Raw genomic sequence first — 22,582 nt, 5'->3', positions numbered from 1 at the left:
AGACATTGTGAAGGGTTGCGTGGGGGGGAGGGGGAGCAGGTGTGGTTGACCTTTAGCATAAACACTGAACAGATGTAAAGTCCTTTCTTCAGGGGACATTTTTCTAGGAGATTCACCCAAGGATGGAATTTCATTAGGGGCTCCAGCACTCTAAATTCCCTCTAGGAGATCCGCCCAAGGGCAGAATTCTATCTAAGGGCATATTGCTTTCTTCTTTCCTTTACTGGTAATTCATTTATATAATCATTGAATTTGATTCTTAATAATACTTTTAATCATTTTGTATAAACACTAAGCTGGATCGGTAGCACAGCAGATAGAGTGTTTGCCTTTCGTATGGCCGACCCAGGTGACCCAGGCGGGTTCGATTCCCCCGCCCCTCTCAGAGAGCCTGGCAAGCTACCGAGAGTATCTCGCCTGGCCGGCAAGGCCTGGCAAGCTGCTGTGACGTTTTTGATATTCCAAACACCATAACAACAAGTCTCACGATGGAGATGTTACTGGGCCCACTCAGCAAATCGATGAACAACAGGAGGAAAGTGACACTATAAACACAGCAAGAGATAAAGGCTTTTTTCTATACAAAAGGTGGTTTTTCCTGGAGATATCTCACTATATTTCCCAGACTACAATACTCAGGCCAGGTTAGTTTTTCCTAACTCCAAAAGGGTCCTTGTTCAGTTACTTCTTTTTGTGTCATGTCAGAGTTTGTTCCATGACTGTACTCTTGGTGCTTAGGCTGTCCCATGTTGAAGCCAGGGCACCTATGGCTTGCCCTGGGTCCATCCAAGACCCTCAGTGGTACCGCTGTGAGATGTAAGGAACTAAGGTCACTCAAAGGGCAACAGAGGCTTGTCAAGTAAGTATGATGGATACCCAGGAGTAAATATTTCAGAGTCAGTTAACTCCTATATCATAAATATATGACATTAACTGTCTTCCTGTGTCTATACAAAAAGGACATTGCTCTAAAATAAAAATATACAAAGGACATAAAGGAAAGAGAAAAGCAGTATTTCGCTTACATATACAAAATTCAGAGCCATCAGAAGCTTTCACTTTATAAGTTAGTGTGTCTGATGGAGATGTTTGTGACTAACAGATAAGGGAAGAACACAAAGGAGAGGTTAAAGATAAACACAGAGGATTGGAAGTGCCCCAATATGGATAGGGATTGCCCCCAGGAGCAGGAGCACTGTAGTGGGCATAATTCAGTTAACCTAAGTTCTTTGCAGTAGGAGGCCTAAAATACTTGGAACTATAATCCAACACCCAGGTTGGCAGCATACAGGGCAAACACCCTACTCACAGTACTATCTCTCTGGCCCCCAGTGTGTGGAAATATTAATTACAATATAAGTGAATCTGGAATGAAGTTACACTTTAATATGTACTATTAAGCTAAACGTTTCTCAACTTTGTGTCAATAGTCAGATATTCTGGTGAAATGCAGCTTAATCTTATTAAGCATAGTTTATTGCCAATATTAGGTAGAGCCATTATTTTGTATGGTGTACAAAAACTGCTTATAAAATAGTTAAAGTTAGTAAGCAAACTTATTTGTTCTGTTTTCTTGAGTTTCCACTTTGTTTTAGCTCTCCTGCCAGATGTGCATATTTGTTTCTGCGTGATTTCTTCATGGGCAAATATGTTACATTAATTTGGATGTTTATGTTTGTCCTTTTATTGTACTTTCCTAGAATGCTTTGTTTTCTGGTCAGATTTTCTTTGTTCTCTTATGGCATTCTCAGTATAACTTGAGAATACCACACATTCTTACAGTATGTTTATAATTTAAAAATCAAAATTCTATTATGCTACACTGGAGGAGTGGTAACTCGAATGTGATCTTTACAATATAATTGAGTCATTAAAGAGACTATGGAGGGAGTGTTGAAGCAGCCAGCAAATGAATTCTTCTGGAAGTAAAAAAGATATTTGTACCAAGAAATAGGACCACTGATAATAAGAGGCAGAAGTAAAGTGGTTCCCTAAACAAGCTATCCTTAACATAGGTGATTGATACGACTATAAGTGAGTATTTCCTTGCTTCCATGTGGGGTGAGTGTGTCTCAATTGGTGTTCTGGAAGTTGAGGGCCCATCAATGATTCTCAGGCAAGCTGGTCTGTTATTAAGTACAAGGTCTCAACGATATGATGTTCAGACCTTGAGGTGCTAGAGATAGTGGTGCTAGGGGCTTCCGGGATTACCAGTGATCCTTGGAGGGACCATCGATTTGCTCGAGCGGGCCCAGTAACATCTCCATCGTGAGACTTGTTGTTACTGTGTTTGGCATATTGAATACATCACGGTAGCTTGCCAGGCTCTGCCGTGCGGGCGAGATACTCTCGGTAGCTTGCCGGGCTCTCCGAGAGGGGCAGAGGAATCGAACTTGGGTCGGCCATATTGGCTGCGTGCAAGGCAAACGCCCTACAGCTGTGCTATCACTCCAGCCCAGGAGGGACCATGTGTTAGGTATTGTACCCTACTCCTGAGCATCATCTACCATCCTATCTCCTACTCCCCAGATATAGCCTTTCAAAGTTTCATTTAAACCAAATTTTATTTACATTGGTTTACAGTACTTTAACATGAGTAAAATTTTATAAGTACAGATTTACATCTGTGTGTGTGTGTGTGTGTGTGTGTGTGTGACTGTATCCACTATCTAAGTCTAGTGCAATCATATATCAAAATGACCTCTATCCATTGTATCCATTCCCCTTCTCCTGCAGTAAAGAGTTATTTTTACTGTGCTTTGTCAGTTTGTTTTAGTTTAAGTGATATTCTATGTTGAGTGAAAACCATCTAGTAATTTTCTTTCACTTCCAGATTTATTTTACTTGGTAGTTTGTAAGCTTTTTTTCTTTTAATGATTTTTTTTAATTTAAAAATTGTTTTAAAATTGAGATTCTGCCATGGTGGCGGGGGGAGAGTCGAAGGGGGGTATATGGGGAGATTGGTGGTGGGGAATGTGCACTGGTGGAGGGGTGGGTGTTTGATCATTGTGTGATTGTAACCCAAATATGAAAGCTTGTAACTTTTTCATGGTGATTCAATAAAATTTTTTAAAAAATTGAGATTCTGTAGCTTTGTTTTCTAAATATGGCACTTAGAATTAAACTCTGGGCCTCATACTTGCAAGAAATGAGCTGTACCACTGATCCACATTCCTGGCTTTATTTGATAGTTTTAATGTTTTGAAATAAAGGTTTTCTATAGTTCTTTTATTTGTAATAAATTAAAATTTATGTATGTTTCTTGTTTTTGTATTTTTTTTCAGAGCCAGGCCAAGTCTATTGCAGAACAAAAGAGATTTCCGTTTGCTACTGATAATGACAGCACAAATGAAGAACTAGGTGAATCTTGAAGTGGGAGACATTCTTGTGGGATTGTCTAGGATGTAGAATTATATGTAGAGCTACTAGGCAGGATGGTGAACAGAAAAAGCACAGAAACTGGCTAATATAAATGGTTTGATCTTAAATTCAGTCTTTAAGATCAGTCTCTATGGTTCAGTCTCTGTGGGGATCCACATTAATATGTACTAAAGTAAAAAGTTTAGCTGGATAGTTCAGTAAAAACTATTCTTCATCTTTTTATATGGAAATTAATAATTATGGTCATGATTTCTGAGCTGTTACTCATGAAACAGGTAGAAATTAATACTTTTGCAATGAGTTTTTATGAGCTGTTAATATTAAAAGGTGTTTTTTTATCAATAAACAATATTAAAGGAAAGAAGAATAGAGTCACACTATCTTAACATTTTGTTCAATAAGGTAGCTGTTTTTAAATTAATTTTAAAGGTCATGATACAAGTTAGTTATTGTGAGTGTACAAAAATTAAATGGATTGAAATCTGCAAATGAGTCTGCAAAAAAAATCTACAAAAAAAAACCCAAAAAACATCTTCCTTGCGGATAGTTTTTTTCTTTGTTTTTTAGGAACCAAAACCAGTAACTTTACTGGTAGCTATGTACCTATTTCCCAGAAAGTGTTTTGATTTTGTCAGTGTCTAGTAGACTTTGACTGTGTCTTCTTTATAGTCTAGTCCTAATATTTGGAAAAGTGGAAATAACCTCAGCAGGACAGACCTCAGGACAGAATGGTGCATCTGACAGACTTTACATCGGCACCTATTCTCACATAGAGCCTCGTGGCCCAAATGATCTGCAGAATTTTTTTCTAATTTACACGTAACTGTTTTATTCTTTCTGTAACCATATGCCTTTCATATTGATTGAACTTCTTTTTTTGTGGGGGGAGGTCACACAGGGCAATGCTCAGGTGTTACTCCTGACTTTTGGTTTTGCACTCAGGAATTACTCCTGGCAGTGCACAGGGTACCATATGGGATTCTGGGGATTGAACCTGGGTTGGCCACATGCAAGGCAAACACCCTACCCACTGTACTATTGCTCCAGCACCAAGATTGAGCTTCTTGTAATGGTCATTTTGTTAATTTTCTATTACCTGCAATAATTATTATCTAAGTAGCCTCTGTACCTCCCTACTTTTTTCTTGTAAAAACAGTTGCTATCAACTTGTATAGTGCAAGGACATGTGGAGTTGGTGGTTAGTAATTATTTCTATGAGAATTTTAGATACATCAGCTCTTTTTCTTTATTTCTTTGGATTCATAGCAAAATTTTGATCCTAATAGTTATTTTTAATTTGTGTAAGATTTGAATTTGAGGTTTTTTTTTTTAATGGATTATTTGGGGATTTTTCCAATAAGTGTTTACTTTTAGATAGATTTGAAAACTGCATTTGGCTTTATTTTGGTAGAGTTCAACAACCTATACATGGACAGTAATTTAAACATGTTCCTAAGTATAGTATCTGTCTCCTGAAACTACACTTTTTTTTTTTTTTTTTTGCTTTTTGAGTCACACCCAGCGATGCTCAGGGGTTATTCCTGGCACTTCACTCAGGAGTTACTCCTGGCGGTGCTCAGGGGACCATATGGGATGCTGGGAATCGAACCCGAGTTGGCCGTGTGCAAGGCAAACACCCTACCCGCTGTGCTATCTCTCCAGCCCCTGCAACTACACTTTTTGTACTCACTTATTCATTCACCAGATATTTATTATAGAAAGATGGATAAAGAATTATTTTTTGTGGACAGATATTTTATAGATGATTTTAATAATTTAAATCTGGATGGGACTAGAAGACTGATTAGCAAGTACTAAATCACAGAAGACTTTACTAACCACCTTATTTAGGTTTTCTTTAGTCATTTCTGATCTTTAGTGTAGTCTTTTAAGACTCAAAAATAATTATTTACTGATTCCTATTTGAGATCCTGTATTCTTCCTTTAATATTTTTGCATTTTTTTTTCATAGCTATTGCTTATGTGTTGATTGGCAGTGGTCTCTACGATGAAGCAATAAGACATTTTTCAACAATGCTTCAGGTAATTATTCTTCATAATGTTACTTTCAGGTGTTACTTTTGACAGAAACACAGATTTATGCATAGAGAATATGCTGTGGTAAAATAAACCTTTTATTTTAAGATTTTGCAAAAAAGTGAAGGAAGTCAGCTTACAGCATTTTCTTAGTGCAGGCATAGGTATTTAGCATACTTTCATGTAATTTTGTTTGTTTGTTTTAGGACCACACCAGGCAATACTCAGGGGTTACTCCTGGCTCTGCATACAGGAATCACTCCTCGTGGTGCTTGGGGGCCCTTACGGGATGCCAGGGATTAAACCTGAGTCAGCCTTGTGCAAGGCTATCACCCTACCTATCGTACTGTCTCTCTGGCCCCATTTCCATTTCATCTTTGTGGTAGCACTGTTGCACTGTCGTCCTGTTGTTCATCGATTTGCTCAAGCGGGCACCAGTAACGTCTCCATTGTGAGACTTGTTACTGTTTTTGGCATATCGAATATGCCACGGGGAGCTTGCCAGGCTCTGCCATGCGGGCAGGGTACTCTCGGTAGCTTGCCAGGCTCTCCGAGAAGGATGGAGGAATCAAACCCGGGTCGGCCGCATGCAAGGCAAATACCCTACCTGCTGTGCTATCACTCCATTCCATCTTTATGGTACTTTGTATTAAATGAGAAGAATGAAATCAGAAGACCTGGCCAGGCAATTTGTGCTCTTCCTGTCATCAAGTGGCAGAGATAGGATTCAGATACAGGTTTAAAAAGGATAAACATTAGCTTCAGTTCACCTTCCCCTCTAACTCAGTATCTTCTTTGAGATGTAAACATTGGAAATCTTGTAATTTGTTTAACTTTGAATTCAGGACTCGATCTGCACAGTTAACTTCAATTTCCTTTATGGATTTGTTTCTCATCTTAAAGTATACTTATGAAACTTCAGCGGGAATGTTGGGCCTTTATTGATTGGTTTACTGCATTGAAATCTTGTTAATATATGCAAAGAACTTGCAAAGAAGTCCCTAGTGCAGTCTAATGTTATCAGTGTTAAATTTTATATTATTTAGCTGTATTTTTTTAAATGTTTGACTGATAACTAACTGTTGATGTCTATGTCCAGAAGAGTACTATGAACAAAACATGAGCTGCAGTTAGTTGCTCAAATTTTAATCCACTCTGCCATACACTGGCCAGTTGTTTTGTCTACCTAGATGTTATTAACTATCTCCAAAGCTTCTTAATATTGGAAATGTTTTTCAGTAGTTTTCTACAACCTTAGGGTTTTAATGGCTTTTTCTTTCTGTTGTCTATATATTGTTGTACAATTGGTTTCTCTTATAGTTGCATTCAGAAAGTAATTAGAATTTTTTTGGTCAAAGAAAAGGTTAACATATTGAAATTTAATCACTTCATTAATTGATACGTAATGGGTTACTTTCAACTGGAAAATTTATGTTTGAGAATATATGGCTTGTAAGGTTGGATTGTTTTTCTGGTGATTCAAGTTTTGTTAGTTTTTTGGTTTTTGTTTGTTTTGTTTTTTCTGGGGAAGGAATGGACAAACAGCAGGTGGTTGAAATACAACTGGTGGTACACAGTATACAGAAGAAACAACTGGGAAATTAATTATAACACTTTTTTTCAGAGATCCTCCAAGTAGTGCTCAGGGGAACGATTCCCAGCAACTCTCAGCAAACTGGACCAGACTGTTCAGTGCTAGGGCCCCAAAGACAACCATGATATTTGGATCCTGTGCTGGGTACTACCACCACCATGCCCACATCCTGAAGTGCTTGGTATTCTTCTAGACTATTCCTGATGATACTTGGGGACCATGTGGTATCAGGGATTGAACCCTTAACTTCTGTACTGTCATTCTAGCCCCTGTAAGATATTTTATACAGCAGGAAGAACCTTTATCTTTCTTACTGGTGCTATGCTTGCTTTTTTTTTTTTTTTTTACCTTTTGTTTCTTTTTGCCAGCCTTTTACATGCCATGATACTGGTGGAAAATTTTATTTATATGGCACAACTGGCGTAAATAGGAGAAAATTTGGAGATATGTAACTAGAACTTAGTAGAAATTTGTAACATTGTTATAAATGACTATTATATGACTTACATATTGAAAAATACATCATTTGATATTAAATGCTTAAGTTTTCAAAGAATTTAACAAGAAACTTAATCCTGCTTTTTTGAATGAAATATCTTCATATTAGACTTTTATGTTTGAAATTGGTTAGCACGATTCTAATTTAAGAGGGATTATTGATTTTTGTTGATTTCTTCAAATTTCAGGTAGTAAATCTTACAAGAAATTGTACAAATAGGTAGCAAGTGATGACAATAATCATTGCTTTTCCAGTGACCCAAACTCTTATTCTCAACACGAATTGAAATATGCATAAGTTAGCATGATTAAATTGTATTTTGAAAGCATAATAGGTCTCTAACATCTTTTTTTCTACTAACAAATGCAGTGACTATATTTCTTGCAGTAATAAAATTGTATTTGTTTTTAAATCTTTTAAATGCTTTTTCCTATCCAGTATTTTAGAAGAGTGAAATGTTTCTTCAGTCATGCATGGATGCCGTTCTACTGTCTTTTACTTTTCAAGTTAGGACTGAACTGATTATCACTGGAGAATCATTTTTATCAATTCATGCTAATGGATATAAGTTCCTGTTTTTTGCAGAGTCTTCCATATATGCAGTGTTTCTGTATTTTTAACTCAGTTGATACCCTTTAATAAATCTGTGAAGTGATAACTTCACAAACATTCAGGTGTTTTGAGTAATTGACTCTTAACAAAACTTTTCTTTGTACAGCTTGTGAACTTTTGTGTGAAGCAACAAAGTGTGAACTCTGATTTCATTTATAGAAAACCTAAAACAAATGGGGTCACAGGGACTTATATTTTATTAGGCTCATCATTTGTACATGATCGTTTACTATGAAATTTGATCAATAAATAAGGTCTACTTAAATTTCAGAATACCTTTAGGTAATGTAGCAGTCTTATAATTTCCTGTGGTCTTAGCTGCTCTCTCAGGAAATCATCTTAGGAGATTTTTCCATATTTGTTGTTGTTTCAAGTGTTTTAATTCAATATCTATCCAAATGAGATTTGTTTAACATATCTGCAAAGGAAAAGAAATGCTTCTTGAACATCAGAGTTTCTTTCTTTTCTTTTCTTCTTTTTGAGCAGTTTCCAACTGAGCACTATTGCAAGGCTTAATAGGTTTCAGTCTGCATTGGAAACTCAAGATTTTACAAGACTATTAATTTAGGTTATCCCTGAATCAGCATCCTTCCACATATGTCATTTAGTTGATGATAAATGTTTTTGAAAAGGTGGAGCTATTTCCTGATTTCTGTTTTTTGGTTTTCATGCAGAACTGGGCACATAGTGCTTCAACAATATAATGAGGCTCTTGGTTTTTGCTGTTAGTTATATGATCTTGGGCTCATCTTATTCTGATGTGATTCTGATGGAATTAAGTTTTTAAAAGATCTTTTTTAGACAAAGTTTGAAACATTCCTCTCAGTATGATTTTTGTTATTATTTTAAAAAGTAAAAATGTTTGTACATTCGCCACTTAGGAAAAACTAAATCCTCATTGACCTGTTGTTTAGTGATATTTTGGTTATTTTTCTTTGATTTGGTGATTTATGATTTTCACTAAAAAGCCCCCATCTTGTGGTACAAAGCAAATATTTGTAAAATATAAAAAATATAGTAATGTAATGAATATTGTGAATTAGACCTTTGTGGATTTAAAAAAAAATCAGATTTTTGAGACATCTAAGTTGACTATTTTATACCGTGTTTTTATATTAGCATAAATTGATATTGGAAAATTAAAACAATGTTTTAAATTTTAAAACATTGTTTTGATTTAAATTTTGAAATCTGCGAAATATAAATATATTTTTTTTCTTTTTGGTTTTTGGGCCACAGCTGCCTGTGTTCAGGGCTTACTCTTAGCTCTACACTCAGGGATTATTCCTGGCATTTCTCAGAGGCCATGTGTGGTGGTGTGGTGCCAGGGATCAAAACCATGTTTGCTATGTGTAATGCAAGCCTCTTACCCATTGTACTATCTCTCTGGCACATTTTTTTTGTTTCTATTTTTATTTATTTATCTTTGATTTGGGGCCACAACTGGCTGTGCTCAGGGCTTACTCCCGACTCTGCTCCAGGATACTCTCAGTTGTCTCAGGGTCATACCGAGATGTGATGCTGGGGTGCATACCTTGGCTTGTGTGCAAGCAAGGCAAGCAGTTTCGCTGCTACACTATTTATCTCTAGCCCCATTATTAAGTTTCTATACTGAAAAATACTTTGAACAATAATATCCTGAGTCCAGATTGTTTTTAGAAATAGTTTGAAAAATAATTTATATGGTGTTTAAAAAAAATTCTGACTAGTTTAAAAAAATTATAACTTAAGTCACATAGAACAGTGAAGCTCATGGTATTGATTACAGCATTATTGTACTCCATCGCCAGCACCTCGTTTTTTTCCATTTCATTTTAAGTACCATTTTTCATATATAAAAATACCAGCACCACACCTTCCACCAAAGTGCCCCCTTCCTTGCACCTTCCTACTAGTGTCCCCTTCCTTCCCCCTTCAGTCTCCTGGTGTGGTAAGCTTCCTGCTGGAAACCAGTTCTCAGTTTTCAGGTTTTTTTCTGGTTTGTGTGTGTGTGTGTGTGTGTGTGTGTGTGTGTGTGTTTGTTTGTTTTTATGTATGTGCATCTATAATTCCCCTAACATGTTACTTTATGTTCCATACATGAGAGAGCTTATTCTTTGTCTGTCCCTCTCCTCTGCCTAACTTCACTCAGTATGATACTCCCTAGATCCTCCCACACAATGGCAAATTGCATGATTTCATCTTTTTTTATAGTCAAGTGATACTCCATTGTGCTTATGTACCGTAGTTTCTTTATCCAGTCACCTATTCTTGTACACTAGGATTGTTTCCAGATTTTGGCTGCTGTGGATAGGGCTGCAAATGAATTTAGGAGTACAAATTGTACAGATGTACAATTTTTCTGAATAGAAATTTTAGATCTTGGGGTAGATGCCAAGAAATGGAATTGCTGGATCATATGAAAGCTCTGTATCTCATTGTTTCTAGCCATGTCATCCTGCTTGCTTCCACTGCAAGAATGACCAGCAGAGATGACTTTGGTCTGATAACCTTAAATATTTTTCAGCTGCCTAAAACATACTCAGTGTTGTTAGATAATTATTATGTGTTAAGACTTTTGTGCTAGGTTCTGTGTTCGGTTCTACAAACCTCAGAATAAAAAGACTTACCCTGAGAATATTGTATTTTGTTGTCATGACAAACATGCAAATGCAGAATAGCAAATTATTAATGAATAAAATTATAAATTAATAAAGTAGTAACAGTATTTTAATGAAATTATATCTATTTGCTCGAGCGGGCCCAGTAACGTCTCCATTGGAGACTTTGTTGTTACTGTGTTTAGCATATCGAATACGTCACGGGGAGCTTGCCAGGCTCTGCCGTGCGGGCGAGATACTCTCGGTAGCTTGCCGGGCTTCCTGAAAGGATTTTTGACTCAAAGGCTTTAAGTACGCTCCTTTTATACCTCCACATCCCTGCTCCCCAACAACTAAGAAATAATCCCACATCAGATTTCAGTGTTGCTAAGAATAATAAATAATAAATGGCACTTCTACTTGGTTTCATGAATTCACATGCTCCACTCATCTAGATGCTACTTACTTTAGCATCAACCCCCTTATACTTCTGCTTATAGCCTATGTCCTGCTTTTCCCAGTTTAATTCAACTGCCAGGGACATGCGACCATTGTTTCCTGGACTACATACATTCATAGTTTTGCTATTGCTCTTGGGTTAAAGTCTTTATGAAGGACCCTTGATAAAGAGAAGCAGGGTGACCTCTTCAGGCTCACCTTGGAGCAGATTACATGCCCCTGCTTTCCTTAGAACCTTTGCTCAGTCTGTGCTTTCTGTCTAGACCAGCCACTCTAGGATCCCCCAACTTCTGACAGATCTCTTCCTTAGGGAATCCTTCCCAACCTTGTCATTATGTATTTTATTTTTAGACTGGAGAGATACTCTAAGGATTGAGTGCATGCTTTGCATGTATGAGGTCCAGGTTCTATACCTGGCTCTACATCAACACTCTGAATACTACTGAAAATGACTTCTAATCACTGTCATGTGAGGCTTATTTTCCCCACCAACCCCATCCCTTACGTACAAAAACCAGAACCAAAAAGACACCATTCACTACTCTAATTCTTACTGTATCTTTACTTTTGTATCTGTGTTTGGGTTTTGTTTGTGGGGGTGATTCTAGGAATCCAATCTAATACCTCGCGTATGTAAAGCTTGTAGTTTGTCACTGAACTACAGACCTAGCCGTTACTTTTGTATATGTAACTCTTTGCCTAGACACCAAGAAAACCATAATGTTTTTCCTTGGTTGATTGTTGTTTACTACAGTAATCCTAGCATGGAACCAGATAAAACTAATACCAGGCTCTGAACTGAATTTGTTGAATGAATGACTTTACTGTCCATATATAGAAATAGAGAAGGAGCATTTCCCCACCCACCTCACTCCCCCCAGGGGAGTCTGAAAAATGTCAGAGGAGAGATAGCACTTGAGCTGATATTTAAAGGACAGAAAACCTTACTTGAGCTAGTGGCAATGGGTGGGTGAGGCAGAACTTTCCAGAGTATCACATGTTGTATCTAGGGAACTAGAAAGGCTTTTTGATTTCTAGAGTATGAATTTTTTTTTTCTCTTTGGGTCACACCTGGCAATACACAGGGATTACTCTTGGCTCATGCACTCAGGAATTACTCCTGGCAGTGCTCGGGGGGGGGGGGGGGGGGACAATATGGGATGCTGGGAAGCTAATCTGGGGCGGCCGCGAGCAAGGCAAATGCCCTACCCTCTGTACTGTCACTCCAGCCCCTGATTTCTAGAGTATGAATTTTGAATGGTGGAATGGGAGGGGATGATACTTTATTGTAATAACAATGAGTATTTTAGATAAAGAGTTTTAGGTGTAAACTATTTATTTTTTAGTTGTTACCATTTGGTAGGCCTGAAATAAATTGGTGAGTCAGGAACAACACTTAAAAAAAAGTACGTTAACTTAGAAAATATCAGATTATATTTTATATAGTAAGACTATATGTGACTTAGTAAAACTTATTTCTGATATGTATTCTATACTTGTGTGTATGTTCAATGCATGTGTGTGTGCTGGATTACAATGTAAAATTTCTTATCATGGTAGGAACAAAAAAAATGTGTGTAGGTGTTAGAGAATCATGAATTATTTCAGCAAGAGGAGGTGACATGATCAGAATTCAGAGTCAGAACATAACTCTTAATAAGGGTCCAGAGTTTAAACTACTCAGTAATTCGTGTAGTTTTTTTTTTTAATTCCTTAGCAATATCAAGAGTTTTACCAGGACCTGATAATAAGAGGTTGTTTTCTTTTCAATTTCTTTCTTAAATATATAGGGAAGGATTCCTAGAAGTAAAACTTGCAGAGGTTAAATATAGATGATTTCAATTTGTAAGTGGAACCACTTACCATGCTGCTGTGTAGAGTATGTCCTCAGACCTGTGGGGTGTTTCATTGCCTGGGGGAAAATGACTGGACAGGCTTGGTTTTCAATGTGATGCATTATTCTAAATGGCTGTGGTAATCCCTATCAGTTAGTGGAACCGACTCATTTATTTCTTATTATACGTGCTCTTAAGGGTTCTGCCTTTTCAGATTATTTCATGACTTTGAAAAAAAGGCAAACTAGAAAGAAATTTTAATAAATCCTGTACTCACATCTGTTTATTTCTCAGAGCCTCTTGTTTTCTCTCTAAGATGTGATTCCTGATATTGCCAGAGTTGTTGAGAGGATTACATTTTAAATAAGATGACTGAAAGAAAATAAGAGCTCAGTGCATTCTCTCACTCTCTTGCTCTCTCTCTCTCTCTCTCTCTCTTTTGCTGGCTCACTCTCGCTCTTTCTCTCTCTCCCCCTTCTCTCTCCCTCTTTCATGGGGTTGGTGGTGGATTTCCCAAGTGGTGCTTAGCAGGCCTGCCCCCTCCCACGCCCCACTTCCACCAGCTATTCTTGGCTAACCAGGTTAGCAGTTCAATGCAAATGCTGGAAGATGCAGTACTAGTTGGACTTTGTGATGCTAGGGATGACCTGGGACACCCCATCTGTGCTCCAGGATTGTGTCAGACCATGCTTACAGACCATGTGGTATCAGGGACCAAATTAGGGTCAACCACATCTATGGCATGTGCTTTAATCTTGTATTATCTCTATGGCCCTCTTTTTTTTTTTTTTTTTTTTTTGGTGTTTGGACCACACTCCTGTGGTGCTCAGGGAGTCACTCCTGGATGGTGCCCATGGGACCATGAGGTGCCCAGGATTGAACCCAGGACCTGTAAAGCCTGCATTCTAGTGCTTCATGTGATTTCCCCTGCTTAAAAAAACCACAGAACTATCTCACTCAAGTGAGCTTTGAGAACACAGACTTTTCTGGATGGGGGCCATGTAGGCTTATGATTGGTGGTAGCAAAAAAGATGTAGAGATGTGACTTTAACATACTTTAAGCAGATACTGAATTTTTCGTTTTCTTTTGTTTATAGTTTTTGATGTGTTTTTGTTTTGGTCTGACTAGGAGGAGCCTGATCTGGTTAGTGCAATTTATGGCCGAGGGATAGCCTATGGAAAGAAGGGACTACATGTGAGTATGGAATAGCTATGCTTGCCATAGTGACTACATGATCTGACATGGACCAGGGTTCCAGTGGAGCAACTGGAGTTCACTGAGCTCTGATGTGATGATATTGCTTCAATTCATTAATGAGAAAGTGGCTATAGAGGATTTACTCAAGATCAGATAGTTAGCAAATGGGCAGGACTTTCTAGCCAGGTATTATGAAGTCAATTTTGCTATATTTGCCATTCCAAACGGATAGCTTTTGGTTGCCTAAACTTTGTAATGAACTAGATTAAATTCCTAAAGCATCTCAACTGGTAAAAGGGAAACTAAACATCTGCACTGTAGCGGAACCTAGAATTTGGGTTCCTTCACAATTATTAAAGGTTGAGTAAGAGAGCAGTTTGGGGGAGGGGTAAAATTTCTTTCTCAGATAGTAAACTCCCTTATATAGATAAATCTTCGTAGATATAATCAAATTATTACCTTTATTTCTGGAGCGATAGCACAGCGGGTAGGGTGTTCGCCTTACACGCGGCCAACATGGCCGACCCGAGTTCGATTCCTCCGCCCCTCTCGGAGAGCCCGGCAAGCTACCGAGAGTATTCGATATGCCAGACACAGTAACAACAAAGTCTCCAATGGAGACGTTACTGGGCCCGCTCGAGCAAATCAACGATCAACGGGAGGGCCTTTACCATTACCTTTATTTCTCAGAGGAATGAAGGAAGATTATAATAAGAAACACGCACACAAGTGAAGATTTTTCTGAGTGTAGGTTGTAAATAGCCTAAGGTATAGATTTTCAGACCAGAACATACTTTTTAATGTCTTACTGTATATTTAAAAATATGCAAAACTGTCACACTGTCCTCCCGTTGTTCATCAATTTGCTCAAGCAGGCCCAGTAAAAAATATGCAAATGAAATTATTTTAAGGCAAATGCCTACTAAGAAAAAATACTAATTGGATGCTGGCCTATCAGAGAATCTTTATATATTTGTACACTTCAGAGACTTAGAGGACTAAGAAGGAACTCGGGTTTGGGAAACGGTCATACTCATCATTTATTGAAAGTAAAGCTCAGAGATAAACTGCTTCTTCCTAATTCCCACTTTTAATTTAGTGCTTTGACATGAAATTGTGCAGCTTGTTTATATTATTTTTAATATAAAAGTAACAGCAAATTTCAAAGAGGGCTTTCCTCAACTACTAAAGGAATATAGTTTATAGGCTTAGAAGTTTAGAGTGACGTTTATTTGGAGCTTTTCTTCTCCCACATTGTTACTTGTCAGCATCGTTTTGTATACTAGTATCCACATACTCATTCTTTAAATTTCAATGATTAGGTATTTAAACATGTTAAGTCTAGAAATTGTCCTGCTACCTGCAACTTGTTGTAGGTAACTTGGGCTAGTGCTGATCAGAAGGTAGACTAATAATTGTAATTGTAACTTACCTAACTGGGTAGGTATCTAGTACAGTAGTTAACCTAAATAATTTCTAAGTTACGAGTATTTTCAGAAAATCTTTTCAACCTGGTTTGAGTAACAGTATGTCTCATACTAAGCTAATGCCTTTTCAAGGACATTAAGAATGCTGAGCTTGCTCTGTTTGAACTGAGTCGAGTAATTACCTTGGAACCAGATCGTCCAGAGGTATTTGAGCAGCGAGCAGAAGTGAGTGTGGTTTTCTTTTCCCTCTGTCATTATTGGGTTAGTTGAATCTAAGGGTTTTTTCATTTTGTAACTTGTAAATTTTAAAGCATCCTCATACTTATTGTTTTTCTCCATAAATACTTAATTGCCTTTAAACATGGTTGAAATTACTAGAAAAGTGTGGTTTAACATATAATAATCATATCTAATATTAAAGTATGCAGTTATGATGTGAACCACCACTATCAGTGTTCAGGTGAAGAATGTCTTACTCGTGATATTTACGGTGTCCATGACATACTTTAGAAAACTGATATGACAGTCTGATCAAAACGCAGTAATAGCCTGTTAATTAGTGCATGTGTGTGGGTTTGTGTGATGTATGTGTGCAAGCATGCTTAATTCTGTTTTGTTTTGGTAATCATACCATGTGGTGCTCAGGTGCTAATCCTAGCTCAATGCTCAGGGGTTGCTCTCAGTGGTACATGGGGGACCATGAAGTAGCAGGGCTCAAATTTGGAGCTTCCACATGTAAAACATGCTACAACCCTCAGATTTCTCTTCCTAGCCCCTAAATTTAATTCTTATGTGATATCTAACTACTTAAAGATTAGATAAGGATACCTACAACTAGACCTTAAAGGACTTTGTGACTTGAGATGGAGATAAAAAGGGAACATATAGGGAAAATGTAACATGTAGAGGAAATGCCAGGAAGTACTTTTGAGAATAGGCACTAAAAGAAAGTGCTTCTTCTTCTTTTTTTTTTTCTTTTTGGGTCACAACTGGCCATGCACAAGGGTTACTCCTGGCTCTACACTCAGGAATCACTCCTGGCTCAGGAGTGCTCAGGGGACCATATGGGATGCTGGGAATCAAACCCAGGTCGGCCGAGTGCAAGGCAAATGCCCTACCCTCTGTGCTATCACTCCAGCCCCAGGAAGTTCTTTTGAGGAACAGAAAGATGTTCAATGCCTTATGAAGGGTTTGGTAAAGGAGGAATGTTGGGAGTATTTACAGAACCTCACAAGGAGATGATGTCTAGTGTAGATCTTGTATTATGGGAGAAAAGCTCACATGAATACACATATTAGAGAAAGTTGTGTGTACCCAAAGACATTCTTTTTCAGTGTTTTTTAAATGAAATGTGTTCATTTTAATGTTTTCTTAAAACAGTACTTGAATAATTTATTTTAATGAACATTTAACAATGCCAGATGCTTTAGAATTTATATTAATGCATTTAACCTGATAAAAATTAACTTTTGATCATCTGGTCTGATAGTATTTCATAGACTAAATAAAGGAAAAAATGACTTTCTCTGTGTGTGTGTGTGTGTGTGTGTGTGTGTGTGTGTGTGTGTGTTGGGGGGAGAAGGAGCTAAATATTTGGCAAGTGAAAACAGCACTAAATGCTTTAATCATTTAAAAACTTTGTGATGTTTGTTCTCAGAATTGTAGTGACTTAAGTTATAATTCATTTTAAAATATGAAATTTGTGTTTTATTGGATATTTGGCTTTCTGAATAAAGTTCTTATTAACACTCTCATTATCTACTTTGAATTGTAAGAATTAAGTGATTTTTAATTTGTTAATCATTGCATGGGAATCCTGTTAATACTTAATGTGATCATTCAATGGCTGATGTGGTCATCTGCGCTGGGAGAGAGTGCTCTTGTTGTTTCTATGACTTTATGCTGTTAAAATGTTATGATAAATTATGAATTAATGTAGCCAGAAAACACAAATGTGTATATGTAACTCAAATTTAATTGTGTATTCAAAATAATATTGGGTTGAAAGAACAGAGGTACTTTTTTTTTTTTTTTAAGTAAAACAGATTTTATTTGAAGGGAAAGAAGAAGGGAGAGTGGAGAGTAACATGCTCAAGAGAGAACCCAGGCTTCTCCAAGTGTGGAGAAAGAGCCCCTACACACATTCTAGCATTAGAAATGAAAGCATGAAAGTACACATCTCAGGAGTGGAGATGCAGGCATTACATGTGCTTGGGCGCCACATGTGCTCAGCCATATGGACGCAGGCAGCACATGGACTCAGGCAGCATATATGCCCAGAGGTACTTTTTGATGGTTGAAGACAGTGGAAATTTGGTGGTGAAATGGTGACATTTAAACACATATAGAGGTAGAAAGCCATACCCTGATATTCTATAATATGAAACTAATAATTTATTGAAAAAAAAGTTTTAAATATTCTGGAGAAAAAACAAAAATGGCAACAGTAAGAAAAGAGTACAGTGGAATTTTTGTCATTTTTTTAAAAGTATGCTGTTCTTTAAATATAAGTCTCTTTATTAATTTTTAATAAGCAGAATTTTAAATTATGCTGCAACAAGAAAAAACAAAAACATGATTTTGCTATTCAAGTAATTTTCAATAAAAATATTTAGAAATATTTTTCTGGCATTGGATAATAATGGTACTGCATGGTGATAATTTTAGCTAAATAATAGTATTTCATTTATATATGTCAAATTATCTTATATAAACTCTTTTATACTTTCTGAAAAGACCCATACTTATTGAATATGATTTATTAAAAGTCATTATTATGTATACTTTTATTTGTATAGAGTGCAAATTATTCATGTTTTTCCTTCTAAAATATAACCCAGGACCACTATGATTTTTGAAGTCTCAGGCACCAGTTCTACTTCTTACCTCTTTCTGAGCTATCATTCTTGATGCTGCCTGAATGAATCTTTCTCTTTCACTGCTTTTGCAGAATAGAAAACTGTAAACCTTTATGGAAATAGCCTGTTACGGAATTAAACCTCAACTTAAAGGACGTTTGTTCAAGATAAAAAGCTTGAGCTGAATTGCATGAACACTAACATCCATTTTAGATTTTATAATGTCTTCATAGTAAACTTTTAAAATTTATCTTCTGTTCTTTGTTGTCATATTGCCTGAACACAATTGATTGCTAGCTATTCAGAAGTGCTTTATGAAGAGGCTTGCAGTGTTTTTTTTCTCTCTACATTTAGATCATGACTAATGAGTTAAGGACACACACACACACACACACACACACACAACTGCAGAAGAACTTGAAAAGATCTAGTATCTTAGACATTACAGTTCAGCCCTCATTTCCACAGAAGATATAGCTAAAGACCATAAAGAACTCAAAACTTTTTTTTCTTTTTGGGTCACACCCAGCAATGCCCAGGGGTTACTCCTGGCTCTGTACTCAGGAATTAATTACTCCTGGTGGTGCTAGAACTCAAAACTTTTAATAGTTTAGTCTATCTCATGCTAATTCTGACTTGTCAAATTTTGATTTGAAAGATAAATAATAGCTTGAGAAAACAATTGGTCATGTTTTGAGAACAGCAACAATCTGTTATAACTTAGAGCATGAAAATGGTGACAAAGGAGTTGCTGTAGTTATAGTTTTTTAACCTTTCCGTTGGCTGGACAAAGATTAATGGCTCCCCAACTTGATTTTGAACTTAACTATATATACAGTCCGGTGGGATCAAGAATTTTGTCCATTGAGAGCAATATTTGAGTGAACTCTAATAAAATAGAATTAAAAAGTAAAAATTATTGGAAATTTTAGGGATGATAACTGGCATTTTTCTTCCCTAATTGCATATTTTAATTTGTAGATTTTGTCGCCTCTGGGGCGAATTAATGAAGCAGTGAGTGATCTTACTAAAGCTATTCAGCTTCAGCCCTCAGCACGACTATACAGACATCGTGGGACGCTGTTCTTTATATCAGAGGTGAGTTATTTTCTTGCCTTGAGACATTTCCTTTTATGTTGATAAAAGTCATATATTTATGGTGTAAGAGTTATAAAAAAACACTTTCTTTAACTGAAACTGAACCTAGTGGAAAATATTAAGTGTCAAGGACACTTTTTCTTGCATGAACTGTTAGTAGTAATTAATTTAGGAGTCAGGTAGAGGGAAAAAAGAGAGAAAGACGAAATAAATATTTCCTGATTATATTTTAAGCTTTTATATTTTCCGATTTTATTTTAAGCTTTCTTGCAAAGGGAAACAACGTGTGTATGTTGTCAATATGCTTATTTGAGGTACAATTTAAATTTCTTTAAAAAGGAACAGTTGGACCATATCCAGTGACGCTCAGAAGCTACTCCTGGCTCTGTGCTCAGGGATTGATCCTGGCAGTGCTTAGAAGACCAGGTGGTACCTGCTAGGGATCAAATCTGAGCCTCCTGTATGCAAAGCATGAACTCCAGCCCCTTAATTTAAATTTATTGTAACCCAGGAACCGTAACTTGAAATAACAAGGATTCCTGGACTTCAACTGTTCTCTTCAAATGACCCAAATCTGACAAGTTTATATTTTTTCATGGTATTTATGATTGTTGCAGTTATATGTATGGGTTTACATTATTTTTTCTTTTTCTTTAGGAAGAGAAATTAATTTTTAAAATCTTGGCAGAATGCATTTTAAAATTGATGTATGGTACATGATCTAATTATTCAGTATAAGGCTAGTACCAGAAAATAATTTGTAGTGTTTGCTAATAAATTCTAACTTTATTTCCTCTTGGAGAGCCCGGCAAGCTACCGAGAATATCTCGCCCATACGGCAGAGCCTGGCAAGCTCCCCGTGATGTATTCAATATGCCAAACACAGTAACAACAAAGTCTCCAATGGAGACGTTACTGGGCCCGCTCGAGCAAATCAACGAACAACAGGAGAGCCTTTACCTTTACCTTTTTATTTCCGTTTGCTTTTTGGACTATACCTGGTAGTGCTTAGGGCTTGGTCATGATTCTGTGCTCAGGGATTGGGGTATTTTATGCAGTTCTGGGGATTTCAACCAAGGTCATCCTCATGTAAGGCAAGTGTCCTAACTGTATACTCTTTTCAGCCAAGATTCTGACTTTATACATTATTTAAAATACTGATCTTAAATCCTTGTAAGTTTTTCCCATTAAATTCCTAAGAAAATCAAATTTCAACAAAAGGTGACTAGTATTTACAGTCATGAAATATTTCCTTTAAATATAGAGAAGCAACCAGAATTAATTGTTTTTTCTACCAATCACAAATAGGAAATGTTATACATGATACTTTATTTCCCCCCTCTCCCCTTTTTTGTAGGACTATGCAACAGCGCATGAAGACTTTCAGCAGTCCTTAGAACTGAACAAAAACCAGCCTATAGCTATGCTATACAAAGGTTTAACTTTCTTTCACAGAGGACTTTTGAAGGTGAAAGTGTTGTATATAATATAATAACTGCTTTTCTGTGGGGGAAGTATTAATGGGACTTTGACACATTTTAAAGAGCCTCAGTTGTCTAATTGTTTTATTTTGTGAAGTAATTTGAATTTATATAGTTAGCACCTACTATTTAGGTATATACGTGAAAGAAGATGTAGAAGGGAGGAGAATAAAAAGCTTATGAGAGAAATAGTACTTTAACTTATAAAGGGTACAGTTTATGTTTTTGTCCCCTACTTATGACATATTACATAATCAATACAGTAAAGAAAATAAGTGAAGTACTTTGAAAACAGATAAGAAAGATTCACGTAAACTATGAGAGTTAGAGAAAGTTTCAGAAAACAAATAACTTTGTCCTGGATTAGCTGGGAGGAGAATGGTACTGTAGCCAAAGATAAAAACACAAGTGATAACATAAAGAAACATGGAAATTTGATTAATTTATGTAGTAGCCAATAGAAGGGGTTGAGTGTAAGGGAGATGATACAGGAAGGTTGGTGAAGTGGAGGTCCTAAAAAGTCTATCATATGATAGATAGTAAGCATTTCAGCTTCAATTCATAAGCCTAGAGGAATGGTAAGATCTACAAGGAAATACATAGTTAAGACCAAATCTATCCTTTAGGGAATGGATTCAGACATGATAGTAGAAGAGTAGGTTAGAAACAGAAGGACTGACAAAGAGATACATGTAGCATTTGGGGATGGTAGTGGCTGATGTTGATTGGTTTCCTTTAGAGCCTGCAGAAGCATGTCTCGGGGTATTTTTGTCACTGATTGTGTTACTACCACTTGAAGACTGATCACCATTGAAACTCGAGGTTGAGGGGAAAAAGAAAGGCTTTCCTAAGCTGACTCAAAGTCTGGAAAGAAGTGTCACCTGTAGTTTATCCCTTCTTCCTGCCCTGGTCCTTGATTTTATATTCTTAGGCATATATTGAGAACCTAATGTGCAGCTAGCTGGCTTATGGCAGGGACCAGGAGGTCAGAAACAGGGTTGAGTTCTGGGTCTTGACCTCAGTTTCCAAAGCTGTGCACATAGTAGATACTAGAGTATAGAACAACAAAAATTCTTGTTGGAAGACAGACTGGCCTGAGAACCAAGTATAGTACATAAAAACACCGCATTCTGATTAACCAGAAGTTTGAAAACTTAAAGAATTTCAGTTGTATGTGTCAGGGAAAGATATTCTGTTACAAAGTACATGCATTTTAAGGAAACACACGTAGAGACTTGGGGATTTGCCTTTAAGGAGGCTAAAAATGTTGTCAATCCTCAGTGCTACTGTAGAAAACCTGTCACCTAGTGGGTATTCAATTAGCATTAGTAGAATCAATAAATTTCAAGGACAGAGCATTGAATTTCTTATTAGAATGTCAGTTTCAGCTATTGTTCTGAATTTTATTAATCACAGGACAAGTTACTTAAATTCTTTCAGTTTCAACTCCTTTCTTGTCTATCAAATAGAAATGATTCTATCTCTGCCTCTTGAAGTTATTATGATTAAGTAAGCAATGTGTGT

The 22,582-nt window shown here is 36.8% G+C and overlaps 1 protein-coding gene across 4 annotated transcripts in view; it reads left to right on the top strand.

Annotated features, from left to right (window-relative positions):
- TTC13 (tetratricopeptide repeat domain 13) overlaps positions 1 to 22,582 on the top strand; it is a 77,741-nt gene that overhangs the window by 19,479 nt on the left and 35,680 nt on the right. For 2 of the 4 annotated variants that reach the window (XM_056113627.1, XM_056113626.1), the window contains exons 3-8: positions 3,285 to 3,360; positions 5,354 to 5,424; positions 14,126 to 14,191; positions 15,754 to 15,846; positions 19,461 to 19,577; positions 20,935 to 21,045. In XM_056113627.1, coding sequence (XP_055969602.1) covers positions 3,285 to 3,360; positions 5,354 to 5,424; positions 14,126 to 14,191; positions 15,754 to 15,846; positions 19,461 to 19,577; positions 20,935 to 21,045 — 534 coding nt within the window. The remainder of the gene's footprint in view (positions 1 to 3,284; positions 3,361 to 5,353; positions 5,425 to 14,125; positions 14,192 to 15,753; positions 15,847 to 19,460; positions 19,578 to 20,934; positions 21,046 to 22,582) is intronic. The other 2 variants (XM_056113629.1, XM_056113628.1) reach the window with 1 other exon arrangement.

The sequence above is a fragment of the Sorex fumeus genome, unplaced genomic scaffold, assembly GCF_029834395.1.
Source record: "Sorex fumeus unplaced genomic scaffold, SorFum_2.1 ptg000021l, whole genome shotgun sequence".
Classification (NCBI taxonomy): domain Eukaryota; kingdom Metazoa; phylum Chordata; class Mammalia; order Eulipotyphla; family Soricidae; genus Sorex; species Sorex fumeus.
This window is presented reverse-complemented; position numbering and strand designations above follow the sequence as displayed.